At 39.5% G+C, this 25,047-nt stretch overlaps 1 protein-coding gene across 2 annotated transcripts in view; it reads left to right on the top strand.

The window, feature by feature from the left end:
* Window positions 1–667: 667 nt before the first annotated feature.
* Nrdc (nardilysin convertase) overlaps window positions 668–25,047 on the top strand; it is a 68,966-nt gene continuing 44,586 nt past the window's right edge. The window contains exons 1-6 of one of the 2 annotated variants that reach the window (XM_048453351.3): window positions 668–1,142; window positions 15,641–15,944; window positions 18,810–18,943; window positions 19,755–19,824; window positions 19,970–20,051; window positions 21,535–21,688. In XM_048453351.3, the coding sequence (XP_048309308.2) occupies window positions 805–1,142; window positions 15,641–15,944; window positions 18,810–18,943; window positions 19,755–19,824; window positions 19,970–20,051; window positions 21,535–21,688 (1,082 nt within the window). In that variant the 5' untranslated portion in view covers window positions 668–804. The remainder of the gene's footprint in view (window positions 1,143–15,640; window positions 15,945–18,809; window positions 18,944–19,754; window positions 19,825–19,969; window positions 20,052–21,534; window positions 21,689–25,047) is intronic. The other variant, XM_048453352.3, reaches the window with a different exon arrangement.

Here is a 25,047-nt window from a genome sequence, read left to right as displayed (position 1 = left end):
AAGCTAAAAACAAAACAAAACCATTTCGCATACAGGAGTGAGATAACCAAACCGATCTTTTAGGGACTCTTTCGGATTTGGGGCGAGAAAAGAATCAACAGCTTAGCGTCTACAGGATGGAAAGGTGCAATTGTTATTTCCGGTGCTGAGTGACCCACAAGAACAGCGTCCGACTCGAGATAGGGTTGGAAAAGACTTCCGGGGCTCCGCTTCTTTAAAAATGACTTGCTGAGTCACTTTGAGAGCCGAAGGATTAGAAATACATCGCAAAGGGATGAAGAGGAAGGTCAGGACCCACAATCGCGGCTCACTCCTGTGTCGTGTCGCTGGTGAAAATTTTCTCAGAACCGCGGAGCACTACGCGGTTTTCCTAACCCAGTCGCCGGCGCACGTCACAAACGCAGCCAAACTTCTCCCGTCATCCTCCGCCTCTTTCCCTTCGCCCCGCCCACGTCAGGTTTCGAAATGCTCTCTGGGTGCGTCAGGAACCCGGCCGGTTCCTATTGGTCCCTTTCCTTCCCGGCTCCCATTGGCTAATTCAGCAAACGTGACGTCTGTTCCGCCTTGTGACTGGCTAGAATCCATAGCGTCATTGGCTGTCAGGAGGGTGGGATGAAGGAAGTCGGTGTGAGCGAGGTTGGGTTGGAGGAGGGGTTCAGGCCTGTCCTCCCCAGCGGCTGCGGCAGCAACAACGCCGGCCGCCGCCGCCGCCCCTGGGACGCGGAGGAGGAGGAGTGGCTGGAGGAGTAGGAGGAGGAGGTGGGCCTGGGGAGCGGGATGTCCAGCGCCACGACTTGCTGGTGAATGCTGAGGAGAGTCACGGTTGCTGCAGTCTGTGCCACCGGGAGGAAGTTGTGGTGTGAGGCCGGGCGGGAGCTGACTGCTCTGGGGCGAATCGGAGCACGGGGTCTGTGCGAAGAACCTGCGAGACCCGTTCCCACGCTGACCATGCCGGGAAGAAACAAGGCGAAGTCCACCTGCAGCTGCCCAGACCTGCAACCCAATGGACAGGACTCGGGCGAGAGCGGCCGGGTTGCTCGTCTAGGAGCAGATGAATCTGAGGAGGAGGGACGGAGCGGGTCTCACAGTAATGCCGGCGACCCTGAGATCATTAAGTCTCCCAGCGATCCCAAGCAGTACCGGTGAGGGAAGAGGCTCGGACTGGGGAGAACAGGGTGCGGGCTTCGTTCGGTTGGTGCTGCCATGGTCTCCGTGTCTCCCCGGAGGAGCAACAGGGCGTTATTACTCCCATCCTAAATGTGTGCTTGGGTGGAGGTGGCAAGGGCAATTTGGGGTGTTCCAAAGAAGTCTCTGTGTAGCTCTGGCTGTCCTGGAACTAACTCTGTAGACCAGGCTGGCCTCGAACTCACAGATTCACCTGCCTCTGCCTCCCGAGTGCTGGATTAAAGGTGTGCGCCATTATCGCCTGGCTAATTTTGACTTTCGTTAAAGTAAGAACTGTGGTTTTCATGGGGAAGACAGGATGGATGATGAGGGGGATTTGGTGTGATACTAGGAAAGTTTGACAATTGGCGATCTTAATTTTGGAAAAGAGACTGTTTGAGATGTGACTGTTATTTCTATTCCGTTTCAATCCAAAGGTATATGAGAGTCCCGTAAGTAAAAGAGGTAAAACGGAGTGAAATTTACAAAGAGGATGGTGTGGCCTTAATAAAAGAACTTTTACGGCATAGCTGGTCTAAGATGGAGTGGCTTGTGACTGTGGGTAGTTCACCATAACTGGAATGGCTAGACGACTTCTTCCAAAAAAAAAATGTATTAAAGATGACTTGGGCCTTAGTTGGTGAATGGTAGGCTTATAAAGTCTTGTCTAATCCAGTGTTTCAGTCTGTAATGAATGGTAACTCAGTCTCCACCTGAATAAACATGAGAGTTAGTTTGTTTCCGAAAATGTGGCTATCTTGTATTTGAAAGTAGTTCATATTATCTAACAGCTTTGCTTTACTGGTTGAGGAAATTGAAGCCTAGAGAGGGTTTCTTTCTTAGAATTAGGCAGCTAAATAATATCGGAGCTTGAATGAGACTGGTCATCTGACATAAAAGCCAGTTGCTCTGTTTGCTGATATTTTATGAGGTTCTTATTCATGCTGAGTTAGAAGCCTAAGTAGTCTAGGTTGAAATTTATTATAAGCCTACAGTGTGTTAAAGAGCAGAAAAGAAGCCTAGAGATCATTTTTTCCACTTTCCCCATACTCCTGTTCTCCTGTTTTACAAACTGAAACTCAGGTCCAAAAAACACTGACACGGCCCCCACCTTTCTCTCTCTCTCTCTCTCTCTCTCTCTCTCTCTCTCTCTCTCTCTCTCTCTCTCCAGGCTGTCAGGGTCAAGGTATCTTTATAAATTAGGGTTAAATTTTCTTGTCAAAGATGTAATTGTAACATGTAAGTGAACACCTAGAAAGTAATAATGTTGCTTGGTTTTTGCCTCTCAGATTAAATTGTCAGTACAGGCTTTAGTGTTTTTTTGTTTGTTTGTTTGTTTGTTTCCTGTTCATCCAACGTTACCTAATAATAGCTAAATGTCAGGTGCTGTTTTTTTGCTTTAAATGTGTTCATTGACCTTATTTTTTTGCAAATTTACTTAAGAAATGATTACTACCTATATGTGCCAGGTGCCAAGGTAGCATTTTTGCACATTGGTTATATATATTGGAATAAATAACATTTTACCCAGGGTGGCATACTAAGATGATTAAACTTACAGTGTAGGAGGATATAGACATTTAAAAAGGAAATGAGAGTGGGGCATGGCAGTGTACCCCTGTAATCCCCAGCACTGGGGAGGTGGAGGGAGGAGAATCAGAAGTCAGGAGTCATCCTTTGTTATATAGCTTGGGATACATAAGACCCTGGCTCAAAAAATGAACTGGAGAGGGGGAAGCAAAATCAGGGACCTAAAGTTTATGGAATTCCTAATGGAAGTATATATGTTAGAGTAGATTAAAAAATAAAGTAGGATGATGTGGGAGGTCCTTCTGTCTATGTGTTGCTTTTATTGGTTAATGAATAAAGAAACTGACTTGGCCCTGATAGGGCAAAGTAGAGGTAGGTCGGGAAAACTAAACTTAATGCTGGGAGAAAGAAGGTGGAGTCAAGGAGAAGCTATGGAGCCACTGCGAAACATGCCGAAAAGTTGCCGGTAAGCCACAGCCACACGACGATACACAGATTAATGGAGATGGGCTAGTTTAGGAATTGTTAGCCAGAAATATGCTTATGCTATTGGCCAAACAGTATTATAAATAATATGGTTTCTGTGTGATCATTTGGGAACTGAGCAGCCGGGAACTAACTAGTGGCCTCCTACAACAGTAGGAAGTGATAAGCTAGAGTGGCCAGATAGCTTCTTTCAAAAATGTGTGAGGAAGGACCTGGACCACAATTGGCTGAATGGTGGCTTGTAAGATCCCTTCTGATCCTCCAGTGTTCCAGTCATCTGTAATGAATGGTGACTCAAGCCCGGCCTGAATAAACTCCCGAGCTAGTTTGTGGTATGAGGAAAAGGAATACTTCAAAAAAGAGATAACGCGGGCTGGAGAGATGGCTCAGTGGTTAAGAGCATTACCTGCTCTTCTGAAGGTCCTGAGTTCAATTCCCAGCAACCACATGGTGGCTCACAACCATCTGTAATGAGGTCTGGTACCCTCTTCTGGCCTGCAGGCCTATACACATACAGAATATTGTATACATAATAAATAAATAAATATTTTTTAAAAAAAGAGATAATGCAGCTGGATGTGGTGGTGCACAGCTTTAAACCCAGCACTCAGGAAGCAGAGGCAGGAGGATCCTGAGTTCAAGTCCAGCCTGCTCTACAAATCAAGTTCCAGGAAAGCCAGGGTTACACAGAGAAACACTGTCTCAAACAAACAAGCAAAAATCCACAAAAAAGCCCAAACCAAACAAAAAAAGACAGGGATAATTCTTAAAAGTTACTCTGAGTAAAGAACATACAAAAAAAGACAGATAATGTTTTTTTGTTTGTTGTTTTTTTTTAATATAGGGTTTCTCTCTCCTGGAACTAGCTCTTAGACCAGGCTGGTCTTGAACTCACAGAGATCTGCCTGCCTCTGCCTCCCCAGTTTTAACTGTGCCACCAGATTAACTGTGCCACCACCACCTGGTTGACAGAGATAACACTGAAGAGTTACAGTGAGTAAATTATTGCATTTCTGTTTCATGTTCTTTGTTAAATCCCAATCTTCCCCTTTTCATCTCTCTTTACCTTTTTTTATGTACTGAAGTTTCGGATGGATTTTTTTTTGGGGGGAAGGGGGGCGGCTGGGCTCTCTCTAACTCTGGCTGGTCTAAAACTAACTATGTAGGCTAGGTTGATTCTGAGTGCTGGGATTATAGGCATGCACTACCACATTGTCAGTTTGACTTCTGAAGAAAAAGTCTTGCATTTTTGTTACTTTAAAATAAAGATGGTAAAATTTAGATCTTTAAATTCTGTGATGTTTTGTATCCAGAAACAAGCATATCAAAATATCTTCAGCCTCCAGAACTGAATTACCTTTTATAATACTTGCATATAGATGTTAATTTGTACCACACCTTTCTACCCCAAACGTATTCTTTCCATTGTGCTTCTGTAGGACTTCATCCATGATCTATTGTAGTACATAGCCATCATATTAAGTCTTGAATATATGAATGAGCACCAGACCTGTTTAGAGAAATATTATGGTGGAATGATGCCATCAAAGATTTATCAGTTTGAGCCAGTTGGTAGTGGCGCATGCCTTTAATCTCACTACTCAGGAGGCAGAAGCAGGCAGATCCCTGTGAGTTCAAGGCCAGCCTGATGTATAGCCTGAGTTCCAGGACAGGTTCCAAAGATACACCGAGCAACCCTGTCTCAAAAAAACAAAACAAAACAAAAAAGATTTATGAGTTTCATTTATTACTAGTTGACAGAATTTTATTTCTCTGTATATATAATTTGTATTTAGCCTTTTTGAAATGTTGGCAGTATCTCCTGGATACCTCCAGTATTACATTTATTTAATTGTGTGTATGTGCATGCATGCATGTGTGCATGTGTTTGTGTAGGCCAGATGACAAATCGCAGAGTTGGTTCTGTCCTCTTGAGATTGATCTCAGCACAATGGTTGGTCAGGCTTGCCATGTATCTGTTGCACCAGCTTGCTGGCCCGGCTATCTCAGTATGCGTACTATAGGAAGTAAAGCTTAGAGAGTGAGGTATGGGCTGTCTCAGAGTATTGCTTATGTTGTTTACTGTTACATGCTGTTGAACAGAAAGAGCACGTCCAGCTATAGTGAGGACACTAATATGTGCTGATTTCGTAGTTTAGTAGTGAGGTGACCTGCTTAGAAGCAGAAACCTTAGACAAATCCAAGTTAACAGAAGGCAGACTTATATTAAAAATTAAGAGAATTTGTATTGAATTACTATTTTTTTTTACTAAAATCCAGTGGTCTGATCAGTGCCTCATCGAATATATGACGGATTAATTTCCTTTTTATGTATACATACAAATTAATGGTATGATCATAGGCCCTTAGAGTTATAAAATAAATCATTTTGTCTTACTTGTATATAAATTCTAAGAACTTAGACATATTCAATTTCTTGGTCTGAAACTGAATCCACACTCCAATCCCATTAAAAATTTATTTGTTTACTTTAGATTTTTAAATTTTCTGTGTATGACATTTTGCCTGCATGAATGCATGTATACCATGAAGTGTGCCTGGAGTGAGCCCTTAGAGGTCAGAAGAAGACATAATTTGGAGCTTTGTAACTGCAGTGATAGAGTCAGGGAGCAGACCCCGAAATGGAATGCAGTGGTGTTATATGTAAATCACTGTGTTTCTAGTTTCCAGTCTAAGCTACATCACCTGAGGTTAATCTCTCAGGACCTTTAAGAGACATACAGAGGTCCGGGCGGGTAGTGGCGTGACACCTTTAATCCCAGCACTCAGGAGGCAGAAGCAGGTGGATCTCTGTGAGTTCGAGGCCAGCCTGGTCTACAGGAGCTAGTTCCAGGACAGGCTCCAAAGCTACAGAGAAACCCTGTCTCAAAAAAACCAAGAGAGAGAGAGAGAGAAAGAGAGAGAGAGAGAGAGAGAGAGAGAGAGAACAGAGTAATCCTAAACAACTGAAGTAGAAACTGACAGGAAGAAGCAGAAGGAAAACTTAAATGAAGACCCACCGAAAGAGAACACTTTAGCAAGGAGTGATTGTCAGTAATCCTCACACTTGATACTGTGCAGAAACAGAAGACTGAGACCTAAGAAGATATTCCTGGTGAAAATACTTTTAAAGAAATAATAAGGAGGCAGAAGCTATGTTATACTGTTTTAAAGAATGAGTGGGAAGGATGAAATTTTAGGCCACCAGGGAGATATTTTTCAATTTTTTTAAAATTCTTTCTGTCTATATCTACCTACCTACCTACAGAGTTTCATATATTCCAAGTTAGCCTTAATCTCATTATGTGACCAAGAATGACTTTGAACTTCAGATCTTCTTCCTATCTCGACTTCTCAAGGGCTAGGATTATAGGCATATGCTCCCCTATCCAGTTAATGCAATCTCAAATCCAGGACTTTGTGAGTGTCAGGCAAACTCTACCAACTGAGCTATACTCCCAGTGCCCCAAGAAGAGTAAAACAATTTTTTTATGCCTATGGGTGTTTTACCTGAATTTATGTTTGTGCATCACATGTATTCCCAGTACCCACAGAGGGCCCCCTGGAACTGCAATTACAGACAATTGTGAGCCACCATATGGGTGATGAGAATTGAATTCTGGTTCTCTGGAATAAGCAACCAGTGCTCTTAATTGCTGAGCCATTTCTAGCCCAAGAAGATTGTTTAAGGTGGAAGGGATGAGAACTTTTAGGATAATGCGGTGCCTAGAGTAGAGGGAGAGTTTTTTCAGGGTGGGAGAGATTACATGTTTCACCTTTAAAGAACTTAAAGGTGAAGGTAATCCTCAGATATCTGGGAAGTGACAAGATCCATAATATCTATGGAATTCGTGGTTTTTGAAGGGATAGAAAAATCTCCTGTGCAGTGGAAGAAGGAGTGGGGAAATTGGAGAACGTGTAAATAAAGAAGTAGTGTGCACACGATGTGGTTCACTCTCTGTAGGCATGGCCATGTATCTGTTTGGCTAGGTTGCGAGTGGAAGCAGTGGCAGGTATGAAGAAAACTTTGCTTGGTTATGCTGGCTAGTCTTGTCACCTGAGACAAGCTAGGGTCATCTCAGAAGAGAAAACTGCTGTTGAGAAAATGTCTGAAAGAAAGTCTGTGGGGCGTTTTCTAGGTTGATGATCGATGTAGGACGGTCTAGCCCACTGTGGGCAGTGCCACCTTTGGCAGGTGGCCCTGGGCAAGCCTTGGAGGGCAAAGCAGTAAGTGGTGACACTTCATCATCTCTGCTTTAGTTCCTGCTTCCAGATTCCTGCTTACGCTTCCCTTCATGATGCACTGTAAGCTGTGATATGAGATAAACCCTGTCCTCCCTAAGTTGCTTTTGGTCATGGTGTTCATTATTATAGCAATAGAAAGCAAACGAGGGTAGAAGCTGGTACCAGAGAATGCACTGTTGCTGTGATAGACCTGACCATGTTGTTTTGGGAGGATCATGTTTGGAACTCCGATTGGAAAAGCCCTTGAATGCTCAGAGATGAATGGACTGTTGCAGGTGATTTTGGAAGATAAAAATGTTGAGAGAGGTGATAGGAAGCTGACTTGGGAAGTTTCAGAGGGGCGTTTGAGTGTCCCCCAAAGACTCTATTGAGGCTATTTGAGTGCTATTTTGAATTAAGAATCTTTGGTTTTGGCAGCTGGGGCTTAAGAGTCAGCTCTGATTTACCAGAGACTGGTACCAGTGAAGTAAAACCATTTCTTTAGTGGGTGTTGATGCTGGTTAGTTGTTGCTGAACTATCAGCAATGATGAATATGAGACTGAAGTCACTGAGGTGAAATCTGCAGTGTTTCCTTAGGGTCAGCACGCAGAAGCTGTAGTCCAGAGAATGGCTAAGACTTCATCTTAAGTGGATAGCCACACTGGGTAATGTGTAGGACACCCCCACTTTTATTATTTTTGAGGGCATGAAGGGTCATGGAGAGCTGCTGAGGTTTGGCGCCTTGTGACAGGGTGAGAGTCCATGCTGAAAGGCCAGGCAATTCATTGGAGAAGGTTCAGCCTCAGTTGTAGTGGAGACCCCAACATGTTGGAGATGTCAGAAATATGGAATGACCGCCACAAACTGTAGCAGCTGTGGACTGGAGCCAGCCCGAGCCTACAGGATGAGCTTTGTGTGCTGTGAATGAGTCAGAAAAGTGGGCTGTCTAAGCTCTTTGGAGCCCGGGAAGTCATTATCGAATACCATGTCATGGGGCTAACAGGATTTAATTTACAGTGCTGGATTTTGGTTTTGCTTTGATTTAATTGTAACTGCCCTGGTTCTTCCCTCTTGGAATAAGAAATATATAACTTAGTTTTGATTTTACAGAAGCCCACAATTGAGATACTTTGGGTTTTTAAAGAGAGGTTGAATATTTTGATGAGACTGAACTTCTACAATGTTGAATTTTTTTTTAAATTTTACTTTTATTGATTCTTTGTGAATTTCACATCTTTCATTCTGATCCCATTTATCCTCCTGTCCCTCCAGGCCTCTCTCTGCCCTTGCAACCTATCAGTTTGATAGCTGATGCAGAGAATACTGAAGAAAATAGGTGACAGTTGGTGAATGCCAGTAAGAATTTGTGGATTCTTTGAAAAATGGCGTAAGGAGAATGATGTTTTAAGATTAATCTGAAGGCTGCTGCTTAAATTCTTAGGATGTGTCAAAACCGGTTTAAAAGGCAAAGTTGTATGTTGAGTAGGGTGTACACTGGCACAGATGGCACCAGGTTTCCCCAAGTGGTATACTGTATGCTCCCTTTTCACTTTTTGTTGTTTTCTTGAGACAGAGTTTCCCTGTGTAGCCCTGTCTGTCCTGGAACTCGCTCTGTAGACCAGGCTGGCCTCAAACTCATAGAGATCCATCCTTCTGCTTCCTGAGTGCTGGGATTAAAGGTGTGTACCATATCACCTAGATTGTTTTGACTGAAATCTTTAAAGTATTTTATATGTTTGAGTGTTTTGTGAGTGTATCTGTTTGTGCACTGTGTGCATGCCTGGTGCTCACAGAGGCCAGAAGAGCGCCCTGACTGCAGTTCCAGGCGGTTGTGAGGCTTGCTGGAATCTAACCCAGGTCCTCTAGTGGACTGTCCACTGAGCCATCTTTCCAACCCTTCAGTTTTATTTTAGCTGTTCCCCTACTAACTCAATTTATGTTTGCAGACTAAAACTTCATGAATATGGAGAACTGTCTACTTTAGTTGCTGTGTGCCTAGCACATTGTAGATTCTCTAATACCATTTATAGAGTATGTGAATGCATTACTGCTAGGCATTTTTGTAGAACTCTTAGGAATATTTTTCCCAGAAATTTCTTAGATTAAATTTATATCTGGCCAGTTTCTAAAAAATAACGTTTATTTTCTAGAAAACAAATATAAGTAGGCAAGTTACAAAACAAGAAGTACAGGTTATAGAAATAGTAATCAATGGCAATACCGTATATCTAATTTATATGGAAGCTTTTGTTTAGTGTATAGCAAGCATTTAAATATTAGCTATGTAGTTATAGTTACTAAGTGATATTTGTATAAGGTTATTGGTTTTTTTTTTGTTTTTTGTTTTTTTTGAGACAGGGTCTCATTATGTTGTCTTTGCTGACCTGGAACTCAGTGTGCAATCCAGGCTGGTCTTGAACTTGTAATTCTGCTGCTGCTGCCTCCGAAGGCTGGGTTTAGAGCTGTGCCACTATGTCCAGGTTGCAGCATGGGTTTTGTAATAGCAAAACGTTGGCAACAGTTTTAAGGATTATGTTATGGTACAGTTCTACAATGAAGATATTCAAGCTATAGAAAGATAGCTTGTTTCTTTTTGTTTCTTTTTTTAAATTTTGAGAGAGGGTCTGGAGTTGCTCTGTAAACCAGGCTGGCTTTGAAGTAATGACAGTGTGCTTCAGTGCTGGGGTTACAGGGAGGTTGTGTTTTTATAGTGATGTAGAAACTTATTATTGAGTTAGAACTAATGGTCAAAAAACATTGTATAATTTTGTCTTTAAGAGGAAAAGCCCACTAAAAACAGCACCTCTATTCTTAACCTAAAAAGTAATTTTTTGTATAAATGTATATAGAAAAGGAAGATAGAACTTTTGTATTGATTTTTAGTAGTTAAATGATATTAAATAACAATAAATATGAATATTATATGATCATTGTAGGAACTTAGATACCAAAAAGAAAGGTTTAACATTTCCCACAATCATTGAATCTATTATTAACCACTAAATAACTTTAGTGTGTATTCTCTAAGCACTTATAGCATATCTATTGGGCTGGGGAATGTAGCTAAGTCTAATCATGCTTGGACTTTACCTTGAGACAGAGTGTCTCATTGAACCAGAAACTGGACCGTTTTGCTTAGACTGGCTAGTCAGTGAGGGTCACAGAAACTGCTTGTCTCTGTCCTCCGTAGATGGGATCACAGGCATGTGTTGACATGCCTGATTTTTTTTTTTATGTGAGTGCTAGAGATTTGAACTCATCCTCATGCTTGTACAGGAAATACTCTTACCTATTAAGTCATCTCTCCAACCTCAGAAGAACAATTTTATATTGCGAACCTTTTTCTGCTAGTGTTCAATTTCCTGTTTCACTTTGTTTATGATGCTTTATAAAAATTTTCAATTAGTATCCTTTTTCTTTTTTTTTTCTTTCTGAGGTTTCAGTTTGCCAGTAGAAACCCAACAACATTAATTAGAATTTGCAGAAATATTTGTCTTAAAATTGTATAGCATTTGGAGTATTGGTATGAAATCCTGTACCTTTGTATTGTAAACTGCCTACGATGTGGCTTATCATGGTTCAACACTGTTCTCCTCTTAGTACTTAGTCTTGATTCTTAGATATGTAGAGCTGATACCAAGCCTCGGATAAGGGAACCATTGTAAACTATAATCTTTCCATTTTCTTTTTTTAAAAAGACATTTAAATTATTGTGTGTGTTAGGGGGTGGGTAGGGTGCAGTGTGCTTTGGTATGTGTGTGGGGTTCAGTTCTTTTCTTCCATCATGTGGCCCTTGAGGATTGAATTGAGGTCATCAGGTTTTGGCAGTAAGCACCTTTATCCTTTGAGCCGTTTCACTAGCCCCCTGATTGTTTTCTTTATAACTTCTCAATTTAGTGTGCTGTTGAGTAAAATTTCTTCAGTCATATGATGATAAAATATTTTCCTCTGAAAAAAATTTTAAATTTACCTTTATTTTTCTTTATGTTCACTGGTGTTTTCCCTGCATGTTTGTCTGTATGAGGGTGTCAGATCGCCCTGGAACTGACAGTTACAGACAGTTGTGAGCTGCCATGTAGGTGCTGGGAATTGAACCTGGGTCCTCTGGGAGAATAGTCAGTGCTCTTCACTGTTGAGCTATCTCTCTGGCCCCTCTCTGAAATATGTTTAAAATATTTTTTTAGCTCTCTATAATATACATTTGTACATGTAAATATATACTATCTTATCACAAAATGCTGGATTAAGATGCATGACCGTCTGTATTTTTCTCCACTCTTATTGTCTCATCAGGTACAGATGACTGCTTCATTTAATACTTTTAGGTTTTTGATATATTTTTTAGATGCATTTAATGTGTATATTTTATATATACAAAATTTACTATTCATTGAACTATTAGATTTTATTTGATATTTTGTTTCGTTTGGCAGAGATTAAATGTCTAAATGTATCAGGCCCTCTTTTTTAAATTGAAAATTCATACAATATTCTGATCATGGTTTCCCTCCTCCATTTCCCAGATCCTCCTCCACCTCCTCACCTATCCAACTCAGTGCCTTCATTATTTCTCTTTAGAAAACAAACAGGCAAATAAAAAGCAAACAAGTCAGAATTAAATCAATAACAACAAAAGCACAGGAAATACACACATAGACATACACATGCAACATAAAAACACAAAATCAGAAGCCATACTAAAACGTAAAAGACTGGTAAGATAAAAAAGAAAAGTCCCAAATAAATATGAGACAAAAAAAATTATGAAAATACCATTGAGTTCATTTTGTGTTCTTCATCTACTGCTGGCCTCTTAGGCATAGCTCTCTGAGCCCCAATGGGAGGGTTTTGATGAAGATACCCCATTTAGAGCTGAATATTTCAAACTTCCTCACTCTTTTCACATTGTCCAGTTGTGAATCTCTGCCTTAATTCTGTCCTACTGCAAGAGGAAGCTTCTCCTATGATGGCTGAGTGAGATGCTGATCTATGGGTGTAGCAGGATGTCCGTAGGAGTCATTTTATTACTGTGTTCCTTTAGCAGGAAATAATATAGTACCCTAGACCATGGTCTATCTAGTTTCAGATTCTTGGTCACTTGAGCAGTGTCCACATGGGATATAAATAGCAGTGTCTGGCCTTAAATGCAGTCAGATAATGGTTGGTTTCTCTCACATTTATGCCACTATTGCACCAGCATATCATACAGTCAGGTCACTGATGTAGATTGCAGGGTTGTAGCTGACTTGGTTATTTTATCCTCTGGTAGCATGGGGACAAGCACATTTACCTACAGAGCCATTTCTGCAGCCTCAACATTTTCTTTTTTGATTTGTTTTTGAGAAACTGTTTCATTATGTATCTCAGACTGGCCTTGAATTAGGATCCCCCTGTCTCCCTCCTTAGGCTAAGGTTACCAGACATGTGCCAACACTCTCAGCTATTAACATTGTTTTGTCTATTCAGCAAATATTTCTTAAATGTTTGGTACTTGCCAGATGATAGCAAATATGGGAGGAAAAAAAATCTTTGTAATTTTCTATCGAGGCAGAAAAAGTGTTTAAAAAGTAGTGACAAATGTTGCAGACACATGTAAAGAGGATTAGAGAATAGGGGTTGACTGGTGATGGAGTGGTCAGGGGACACATTTCTTAAAGTGGTACGTTTCAGCCCAGACTGCCTTGCAGATGGCTGTCCTACGCATGAGGTCTTCTCACCTGGTTTTTTCCTGTGAGCACAAGAACTAGGATTTGCTTTTATTTTCTAATATGTTGCCTTTCTTTCTAACACTATTTTAAATCTTTGCTTTTTTTCCGGTTTCATCACATATAAATGGTGCCTAAACAAGGTTTGTTTATCTTGCCTGCCTTTTGGCTTTATTTGTATGGTATTCTTGTGGTCTGCTGTCTTTGGGACTTGCTTCCTGAAGATTACCAATTTTGTAGCTTGTTACTAAATATGTTTTCTTGTTTTATGAAAAGCCAGTGTAGCAGGGGCATCTACTGTGTGACTCAGTCAGTAGACATTTGAATTCTTTCCAAGTTGTTCATGGTCTTTGTCAGTGTTCCGTTGCTGTGAAGTGATACCACGAACACAGCAACTCTTATAAAAGATGATGTTTAATTAGGGCTTGTTTACAGTAGTTTCAGATGTCTAGTCCATTATAATCATGGTGGGAAATGTGGCAGCACACAGGCAGACATGGTACTGGAGAAGGAGCTGAAAGTTCTACATCCAGATTTGCAGGCAACAGGAAGAGAGAGAGCCATTGGACTTGGCTTGGGCTTCTGAAACTTCCAAGCCTACCCTCAGTGACACACTTTCTCCAACAAGGCCACACCTCCTAATCTTTTCAAATAGTGCCACTCCCTGGTGACTGAATATTCAAATCTGTGAGCCTATGGGGGCCATTCTCATTTAAACCACCACAATTAATAATTGATCTTGTCCATACTTCTTATTTTCCATACTTCTTATTTATTGGTCTGAAATTTTGACTTTTTTTGGTGGAGAATTAATACACATCATGTGTTTAGATCTGTGGTTGTAGTTTTTCTTATTTATTTTCATTATTAATCTGATCAAATTTTCATAACTTTTAAAATTTGTGATCTGCTAATGGCCATTTCTGCTCCACAAATCTTGCAATTTTATCCCCGAAGAAAACAAAACATAATCACTAGCTTTTTTTTATTGTTTGAATATGATTTTGATTGGTAAGGAGTTAAATCCACATTTTTCCTTTTCTGTCTATATGGATGCACATGCTATGAAGAATAGAGGACCACCTTGGATACCAAGTCTTTGCTTGGTTTGAGACAGGGTCTCTTGTTGCTACTGAGTATGACAGGCTAGCTGCCCATGAGCTCCTGGGCAGTCTGTTGTCTCGGTCTCCCATCTTCCACAGAAGCACCAGGATTGGCTTGTACGTGCCATCTGGAGATGTGAACTCCATCCTCATGTATGTATATAGCAAGTGCGTCACCCACCAAGCCGTCTCTTCGGTAGGTAGTACTTTCTAGGCTTCAAGGCTTGGCTGAAATGTATTTTGTTTCAGAAGGTTTCCCTGACTGCTTCCTTATTTTAAGAATATTCTGTGTTTGCTAGTTTGATGATCCTGTTACTGAACAGTGTGTACCTAGTGGTGAAGATGTGATCTTAGGCATTTTTCTTTTAATGTAGCATGATGTCTGACAATGGAGTTATTAAATAGATGTTTATTGAGTGAATGCATAAAAGAATTAGTATAAATGGGAGCAGGCTATACTAGACACCTGGGCATCAAATGATGACATAGTTTTACTATATAAGAATCATTTACTTACAGGGCTACGAGTCTGTGGGATTGTGTTTTCTTAGAGATACAGCCACTTTTTTTAAGTCTCTAAAAGCAGCTTTGGAAACCTGTACAATGTCAATGCATTTTATAGAGGCAAACCAGTGAGCTCACATTTGTGTGGTTGTGCTTTGGTGCTGACCTGGCATGCCTGCTTTGACTGTGGAGAGCTGTTTTCCTAGGCTTTCTAGGTAGAAGGTTTGTTTTTGGTAGAATGCTTATTTCTTAACTGAAGGACTGGGAGAGATGGTTGGTCTTGTGCTTAACTTCTAAATTTTTTAAAAATTGATTATTCATTGGTCGAGACAGGTGCTTTCTATGTTGTGTGATCCAGGCTGTCTTGAAACTCAGGAACTCAGGGTCCTTCTGCTTCAGTTTTCCTAGTACTGGAATAGCAGGTATGAACTTGGGAAGAGAGTCAGACAGAGCTCATATTTGAGTTCAGGGTTGGCCTGGCCTACACAATGAGTTCCAGGACAGCCAGGGCTGTGTAGATAGACCCTGTCTCAAAAATCTATATCAAACCAAACCAAAACCAAAAGAACAAAAGAACCTGACAGCTACCAAGATGATAATATATACATATATGTGTGTATGTATGTGTATAATATACAGTAAAGATTTGTATCTATAGAATGTATATATCCATATCTCAGGACAAATAATTATTATTGCTTTTATGAAGGCTGTATTCATGCCCTAACTGGATGGAGTGGTACACAATTTAAAAATGTATTAATTAGTATGAATGGACCATAGTTGATGGTGAGTAACTGGAACTTAGGGTAAGTGGGGGTACTTAGGTAGTATTCAGTGTGTGTATTAAACATACGTGTGTTCTTTTTACTGAACAATTGAAACAAAATGCTTTGTGTTTTGTTTTGTTCCCCCTGCCACAGATACATCAAATTACAGAATGGCTTGCAGGCACTTTTGATTTCAGATCTAAGTAATATGGAGGGTAAAACAGGAAATGCAACAGATGAAGAAGAAGAGGAGGAAGAAGAAGAGGAGGAGGAGGAAGATGACGATGATGATGAAGACTCTGGAGCCGAGATAGAGGATGATGAGGAAGAAGGTTTTGATGATGAAGATGAATTTGATGATGATGAACATGATGATGACGACCTTGATAATGAGGAAAACGAACTGGAAGAATTAGAAGAGAGGGCAGAAGCCAGAAAGAAAACCACTGAGAAACAGGTGTGAGTCATGTCTATATCATCTTTCTCATTCGGGAACTCCTTGGGGATAATGAATGAACTTGTTGGTTATTTCTTAGTAGCAAAAAGGAAGTATGCATTTATCTTTTGATTAATTTTTTTAAAGCAAGGGTCTAGTTTATATAAAGGTTATAGTTTTTGAAAACAGTTTGCTCTGTAACAAATGCTTACTGTACAGACTAAAGGAAACAAAAAGTGTTAAATCCATTCATTAGAGGTTAAAAATGGCAATACTGGAGTTTATATATATTTATGTACACTATATGCTTTACAAACTGTCAGGAAGTGAGACTCTGTACAAGTCTTAGCTGAAGATAAAGGACTAAGATCCTTGGAAAGACTTGAGGAAGGAGAACAAGGCTAGCGGTGCAACATTGTCACCTGACCCTGGAGTTCTAAGTTACCCTGTGGGTAATTCCTGTAGAAGTAATTGATATTACCTATGAGAAAGTGTCAACAGCTGGAATTAGTAAGTACATCAGGAAAGTTTAAGTGAGAGACTTGAACTTAGTTTAATGATCAGTGAATTGCTATGTGGGTGGGTCTTGATAGGGAGATTTTCCTTAACATGTCTTTTGAAGAACTCTTCCATTTAGCAGGAGGGATTCCTCTGTCAGAGGGTAGGTGACATCTTGGAGATATAGTAGAACCGACCAGCAAATGTTTGTTAGTTTCTTGGATTTGCTTTGTTTATTTTTTGAGATAGGGTGTGATGTAGCCCAGGCTGGCTTTAAACCCTGGGTAGATGGAATGACTTTGAACTCATGATCCTCTAGAGCAGTGGTTCTTAACCTTCCTAATGCTGAAACCCTTTAATACAGTTTCTCATGCTCCCAACCGTAGAATTATTTCATTGCTATATCATAACTGTAATTTTGTTACTTTTATAAATTGTAATGTAAATATTTTTGGAGGTAGAGGTTTGCCAAAGGGGTCATAGCCCACAGGTTGAGAACCACTGCTCTAGACTCTACTTCCCAAGTGCTGGGATTACAAGCATGCACTGTTATGCTTCACTTAAAGTCGACTATCAATGCAACAGTATGGTATAGTCTTAATATACAGGATTTATAGTTAGGTTGTTAATGTAGATCTCACAAGAATCTGTGGGACTGGCAAGATAGCTTAGTGGGTAGAAGTGATTGCTATGCAAGTCTGATGACCTGAATTGATCTTTGGAACTCACAGGGCAGAGAAGGGATTCAACTACTGAAAGTTCTCTGACCTCCATATGCTCGCTGGTACTCAACATATACCATACCTACACACATCTTTATGATCATCAGTCATCATCAAGATTCAGTTCCCAGTTTTTAAAAAAGTGGTTACCCCTCAAAGATTTGAAAATGTCTGTTATAAGTAGTAATGATTGTTGTTGGTGTTTTGAGATGAATTCTTGTTAATTAACTCAGGCTAGTTTTGAATGCTCTACCTTCTTGCTTCAGCCTCCTGAGTGCTAGAATTTCAGAGAGCTGTGATTATAAACATGCTCTATTCTGCCTCCGCCCACCGTTATCCCCTTTCTTGAGATGGGAATATCTTACTTGCTGGTTCAGGCTGGTCTCAAACTCTGGTACAGTCAGAGCTGGGACTGTAAACATGTCCCACTGCTCCTGGCTTAATTTAATTCTCTTAAATTAACTCTTTGAGAGTCCTTCCTCCTCTTCTCTTCCTCCTCCTTCCTCATCCTTTTTAAAAGACAGAGTTTTACTATGTAGCCCTGGGTGGCCTGAAACTTGCCCTGTAGACCAGGCTAGCCTCAAACTCACAGAGATTTCTCTACCTCTGCCTCCAGAGTGCTGGGATTAAAGACATGTACTCCCCGCCCCCCCTTTTTTTCTTTTAAGAAAGGTTGTACCAATTTCTTCACCAAATTTTTGGGTAGATTGAGTTATGTTTTTCAGAAGCTTTTTTTGTGTGTGTCACATAGTAGGTCAAGTTGTGTTAGCCTGGAAAGCTTCAGAGATAAACTCAAAACACTGGATAAATATCTACATATACTACTTGGTAGACGATTTTAAAGCTTTTGCAGGCAAATTGGGAATTAATAGGCTTATATCTAATTCTTAATAGAGCAGTAGTAGAGTGGAGTATTTATGTCAAAATGGAGCTGTAGCCTGAGTCTGTCTCTGGTGTCTCTGGTGTTCTTGCACTGACTGGTTCTCTTTCTCTTGCACCCACTCTCAAGTTCACACAGTTTCTGAGCTCCATTTTAACTCCCCCAAATAACAGTATTATTAATCTTAGATTCTTACCTCTGAGTTCTGTACTTACCTTCCTGTTTATGAACCTACAAGTAGCTTCTCTTGTGCTTTGGACTTTCTTCAATAAGCAGTGAGGTTTGAAGAGATTGGGTCATTTGGCTCTGAAGCAGTGGGCATCCTAATGGGAAAAAAGATTCCATGATTGTAACAGTAGGAGATGGTTTTTACTGAGCCATACATTAGCATTGGAAGGGGAAATGAACAGGTTAGTTTAGGTGAGAGGTGGCTTGAAAATTGCATAGGTTCTGAAGTGATATTAGGATTTAATTTTTATTTGAGAAATGTGAGCCTTATTTAAGATAAATCTCATTAATAAAATGGGGGAAGAAAGTCTTAGCTTTTGGAGAACATTACCTAATTAGAAGTTAATTACTTTCCTGAAGATTTTTAAAAAATTATTTCCATTTTTGTCCTTCGAAAAGAAGTTTTTCTCGATCTGAAATGTTAATAAATTAACAAGATTGAAATTTAAGTATGATATATTTGAATTATTATTTGTTCATAATTTTGAGTTTTATAACTCAATTCTCAAGTATAAATTTCCTGGGTAGAAAATTCTCAAGTATGAATTTCTTTTCTAGCAATCGCAGAACCTGTTTTTGCTGTGGTCAAAGCTGACTGATAAACTGTGGTTTAAGTCAACTTATTCAAAAATGTCTTCAACCCTGCTGGTCGAGACAAGAAATCTTTATGGGGTAGTTGGAGCTGAAAGCAGGTTAGGCATCTATTAAACGTCACAGAACAGGTTAGACTGTGATTTGAAGAAGTGGATATTCTTCCATGTTTTAAATGAGCTTATGTGCCTAAGTCTACAAAAATGGAACTTGAAGTATCAAGTGAGGCTGTTTGGTTCTTCTGAGCGTACAAGATTGGCTTGTATGCCAGCTCCATGCTATTTTTACCTTATCAAACAGTGCTTCACCAAATGGATTAGCTCTGAAAATTGACACAAAGTTGGGAAAGTTAATATTTACTTTCCTATTTTCAAATTGACTATTTCTTCTACTTAAAAATCTTTTAACTAATGATGATAGTAAGTCACAATCATTTTAAATGGAGTCTTGTGTACAACTTGGCCACCTATTTTGCTAAAAACTAATTTTCCCAAGGAATTTGGCAAATACATATCAATAAGAAATATGTATGTGTGTTCAATACAAAGTGAAGAACTAAAAAGCCTCTTTAAATCCTGTAGCTTTTTAATAACAAAAATTTTCTCTTTTAACCATTTGCTTATTTTTTATTAGATATTTTCCTAAATTGTTATTTGCCCCCATCCCATTTTAGTAGTAAAACCTTCTGAGTAACACACTGAGAAGTTTCACGTCTGTAACTGAGTTACTGAGCGTAAAAGTTTTAAATTGTTTAGAGCTCTTTATTCTATCAAGATATGTTAATTCTGCAGATTTCTAAAATCTAGTAACTCAGGGAATAAACTTGCTTCAGAATTCTGACTCAACAACATGAAATGATGTCTGGGTGGCCAGTCTCTCCCCTGTCTCTGTCTGTTTCTGCTTTCCCCCCAGGTCTGCACCTGTTGAGCATTTGGCAGGATGGCAAGTGGAGGAGCAGCAGGGTGAGACTGACACAGTGCTGGTGAGTTTCACTTTGCTGCTCCTCCCGATTCCCAGGGAAAGAATTCTCTTCCTTTCTGTTGGAAAACTTCTTCGAATGAACCCTTGAGGTACTGGTACTGCTCTAGGATTGACTCAGCTATTTGTATGTGTTCTACTTACCCCAGTCTGCAGCGGCTCTGTGTGTTGGAGTTGGGAGCTTTGCTGATCCAGATGACCTGCCTGGGCTGGCACACTTTTTGGAGCACAGTAAGATCTTGTAAAATATCATTCCCGGGTGTGGTTTCCTTTTTCCCTTTAAATTCGTATGAACTGATTTCAAAGATTAGTGATTGGTTGATTGAAGTACAATTAAACTAAGAAAAAGCTAAGAAGAAAATACTGATTTAGGAATAATCACAGGGAAAGACTTTTTTCATCTAAGTATACCTATTAAAGATTTGAATGAAAACAGTCTTTTCCAAAATCTGCACTTTATTCCTTGGAGTAAGGTCTCAGTAAAACCCAGAGCTTGCCAGTATGACTAGCCTCTCAAGCCAGCTTGCTCTGGGGAGCCTCTCTCTCTGCCTTCTGAAATAAAATGAATTACAGGGAGCTGCCCCACACCCACCTTGCATTTTACATAGATTCTTTCTTTCTTTCTTTCTTTCTTTTTTTTTTTTTTTTTTGAGACAAGGCTTCTCTGTGTTGCTTTGGAGCCTGTCCTGGAACTCATTCTGTAGACCAGGCCGGCCTCAAACTCACAGAGATCCACCTGCCTCTGCCTTCCAAGTGCTGGGATTAAAGGCGTGCGCCACCACCGCCTGGCTAAAATATGTACCCCAAGCAGTTTTTTGTTGTTGTCTTTTGTTTTGTTTTGTTTTTTTGGTTTTTCAAGACAGGCTTTCTCTGTAGCTTTGGGGCCTGTCCTGGAACTAGCTCTTGTAGACCAGGCTGGCCTTGAACTCACAGAGACGCCCCTGCCTGTGCTTCTCAAGTGCTGGGATTAAAATGCGCCACCACTGCCCACATTTTACATGGATTCTAAGGATTTGAATCCTAACTCTCACATTTGTTGAGCGTGTGCTTTAACCGCCGAGCCATCTTTCCAGCCCAAATCCTATTTTACTGTAGGCATCATCATTTGGCAACGACAGTGAACATAGCAAGAGACAGTTGCCATTCTCTAGGAATTGGCTAGCTCTGGTTTCAGTATTAATAGTATCCACTGACACCAGACCACTGAAAATATAAACAATAAAAAGGCATGGCTAATATACTACAAGAAGAAACCATAATGTTTAACTACGAGTATGCCTCAATAAAACAGTGTGGATGCTACATGGCTACAGATGTTGACACATATACTTGCTTTTCTGCATTAGTTATTTTTTTATACTTTTAGTTTCTAAGTTATTTGAAAGTAAACTTTTTACCTGATATCCTTTGCAGTAGTAGTTAATCTGCACATAAACTTGTTTAACTTTTAGCCTTCTGATAAGCAAATTGTAAGTCATCTATTTTTAAAAAAAATGAAATGTTTGGGTTTTCTTGCAATAGAAATAACTTTTGAGCATTGTAGAATGTTCACATCGTCAGTGTAGCAAAGTGTCAGAAACAGACATTGTTAATGTGTTGCTTTATCTTTTTTCTTTTTTTCATTGCTTTATCTTTTATGCATAGAAAGTTCATCTGATAATAAAAATGTTGTCTATTTCTTTGTGTTATGTGACTTTTTATTCTTTTCATTTAGTGGTATTTATGGGTAGTTTGAAATATCCAGATGAGAATGGATTTGATGCCTTCCTCAAGAAACATGGAGGTAGTGATAATGCCTCAACTGATTGTGAACGCACGGTCTTTCAGTTTGATGTCCAAAGAAAGTATTTCAAGGAAGCCCTGGATAGGTAACTATTATTTAATAGCATTATACAAATGGAAATATTGAACATGTTTTATGGTATTTTCAAGAAGTAATCTAGTTCTCTAGAACTGTCAGGATATATGAGGAAAATGAAGGAAACTATTTTCTTTCTGAGACCAGGTCTCATTGTATATGCATAGCTGTCCTGAAACTCACTATGTACACTTAGGCTGGCCTTTAACTCCTTTTGTCTCCTGAGTGTTGGGATTAGAAGCATGCGCCATCATACCTGGCTTGTCATTTTTTAAACTCTCAGGAACCTGCAGCTCAGTAGTTTGGCTTGACTGGCCAGCAAACTCCAGGGATCCTCCTGTCTCTACTTCCCTAGTACTGACATTATGAGCGTGGCTCCAGACCAGGCTTTTATGTGGATCTGGAGATTGAACTCAGGTCTTTATTCTTATATGACAAGCACTCTATTGACTGTGGCATCCTCCCACCTCCTTATACTTATTTTTAAAAGATTTAGTGTGTGTGTGTGTGTGTGTGTGTGTGTGTGTGTTTCTGTGTATGGATGCTCACACATATCACAAGGGGTGTCAGATTCTTAGCAGTTGGAGTTACTGGTGTTTGTGAGCCACTTGGTGTGGGTTCTGGGATCCAAACTCTGGTCCTCTGATAGAACAGTAAATTCTCTTAACCACTGAGCAACCTCTTCAACTCCCTCATTTTTTTTCTACACTAGCAATGAAAAGTTCAAAAGTGAAATTAAGAGCATAGCTTCTTTAATAATGACATCTAAAAGCATAAAATACTTCAGAATAAACTTAAAGAGAAGTGAAAGCCTTGTAACAGTAGGAAGTCAACAAATAAGTGATAAGTAATAATAAAGTGTGGATGAGAAGCTATGCCATGAGCCTGAGGCTTAGGGTTGTTGCTGTTGGTTTTTTTTTTTTAATGTATTGGTGTTTTAGCTGCATGTATGTTTGTATGAAGGTGTCAGATCCACTGGAACTTACGTCACAGACAGGTGTGAGCTGCGTGGGTGCTGAGAATTGAACTCAGGTCCTCTAGAAGACCCACCTGCTGAGCCATCTCTCCAGCCCAAGACTTAGTATTGTTAAGAATGGGAACATAGAAGACTTCTTCTTGTTAAGAATGAGAATAATTTCCAAACTGACTTATAGATTCATCCCCATCATTTCAAAATTTTAGCGCCCCTTAGAGAAATCAGTGAGCTAATCTTAAAGTTCATATGGGAAAAGTAAGAAGCAATAGTAGTCCAAGTTATATTTAAGAATAAATTGAACGCTTATTTCTCCAAGACTTGAAACTGCAGAAATCCCAGTAATGCAGCTCTGAGTAAGACTAGACCCTGCTCAGTGGACTATACCTGGGACTCCAGCAGCAGAGTGCCAGAACAGCTTAGTAGAAGAAAGATATTTCTGTGCCAGGACAACTGAGTGTCCACATGCAAAACAATGAACCAAAGTTCTTTATTCAACTGTTTACAAAATTTAATTTAAATTGAGCCACACACTTAAATGTGAGAACAAAAATCATGAAACCTTGAAGAAAATGTCAGCCTTTGTGACCTTTTATATTTGGTGATAGGTAGGACGTGGTGTAGGCAAAGAGACAAATGTAATAATAATCACAGAAATAGGTACTATATATGTGAACACTTAGACAAAGACACTGTGAGAAGGTGATGAAAGGGCCTTTTGATGAAATGATACCAAGACAATTGAGTTTCCATGAATATAGGAATATAATTGACTCCTTAACTCAAAAACACAAAAAATTTCTGGATAGATTGTAGACTAAAGAGTGAACAATATTGCTAATCTTTAAAGCCACAATTTAGGTACGCTTTGTCAAATAAGATTATAAAACAAACCAAAGAACATAAAGGAAATGGCATATTATATTCATGAGAAGAAACTGAAGAGGTGAGGACCTGGCTCAATGATAACAAGGCTCAGGTTTGATCCCAGCACCATTCTCTATTGTTAATAAAACAAATAAAATGTATGGAGAATATTTTTGCAATGAATAACAAATGACTTATATTTTAAATAGTTATTGATTTTTAATTTATTAAATTTTTGTACACAAGTATTCAGTATGGTTTAAATTGGTATAAAAAGCATAAATATTAGTAGATGTATTGTTAGAATTAAAAATACAATAAATAAGAAAGAGATTTGAATACATATTAAAAAAATAAATTCTTGATATAACTATCTAAAATGGCATTCAGCTTTATTAGGAATCAGGGAAATGTAAATCAAAACTGTTGTGAGAGGTAACTATCTCAAAAGCTATAGAAAAATTTAAACTCTGATACTTCAAAGGAAAGTAAGGTTGTAGAGGTGTGGTGGGATCAGAACCACTGGGCAAATATATATTGGTACTGCTACTTCAAGAAAATTCTGTATTGTTTGTTAATGTGTGTGTGTACTATTCCTCTGTAGTTCTTTCCTAGGTAGTACCTAGAGAATAGAGAACTTCTGCATATGACCCAATATACCATATGAAAAACTAACTTATGGTAGCAGTGTTTGTAGTACTCAGTTCTAAAGCCCAGGTATCTGTTGATAGCAGTGGAGTAGATGCAGAAATTCATCCTAGTGTCAGGCTGGAGAGAGTTAAGAGCACTGGCTGCTCTTCCAGACGTCCTGAGTTCGATTCCCAGCAACCACACGGTGATTCACAACCATCTGTAATGAGATCTTGTGCCCTCTTCTGGCCTGCAGGACTACATGCAGGTAGAATACTGTATATATAATAAATACATAAATCTTTAAAAAAAATTCATTCCAGTGAATGTTGTAACAATAGTGAAAATAAAGTACAGTCACATTTGCCCATATGGATGAACACACTATCATAGCATTGAATCAAACAATACATTACATACTGTGTATTTAAATTATTTTGCTTAAGACATGTATTCTCAATGGAAGTGATGGTATTTGTTCCCTTTGGTGACAAAAAAAAGAGTAGTTCTTGAGAAATTAAAAAAGGCTACTGCTAGGCGGTGGTGGTGCACTCCTTTATCTCAGTACTCAGGAGGCAGAGGCAGGTGGATCTCTGACTTTGAGGCCAGTGTGGTCTATAGAAGGGGTTCTAGGACAGCCAGGGCTACACAGAGAAACTCTGTCTTCAAAAAAAAAAAAAGATATTTGTTTTGTTTTAGTCCTGGCATGTTTAATCCCACGTGCTAAAAGTTATTTTATTTTAAATTTTTCTCTGTGTTTAATTTTCTTGTGTGTCAAGTGATCACCATTTGATCCAGCGTTGGGATCAAATCACGGGGGGCACGATATGCAGGATTAGTGCTGTGAGACTGATTTGATCACAGACTCATTGTGCCTGTTGGTTGCTGTTGGTTGTCTT

Source organism: Myodes glareolus, chromosome 3 (assembly GCF_982192425.1).
Source record: "Myodes glareolus chromosome 3, mMyoGla1.1, whole genome shotgun sequence".
In the NCBI taxonomy this organism is placed as follows: domain Eukaryota; kingdom Metazoa; phylum Chordata; class Mammalia; order Rodentia; family Cricetidae; genus Myodes; species Myodes glareolus.
This window is presented reverse-complemented; position numbering and strand designations above follow the sequence as displayed.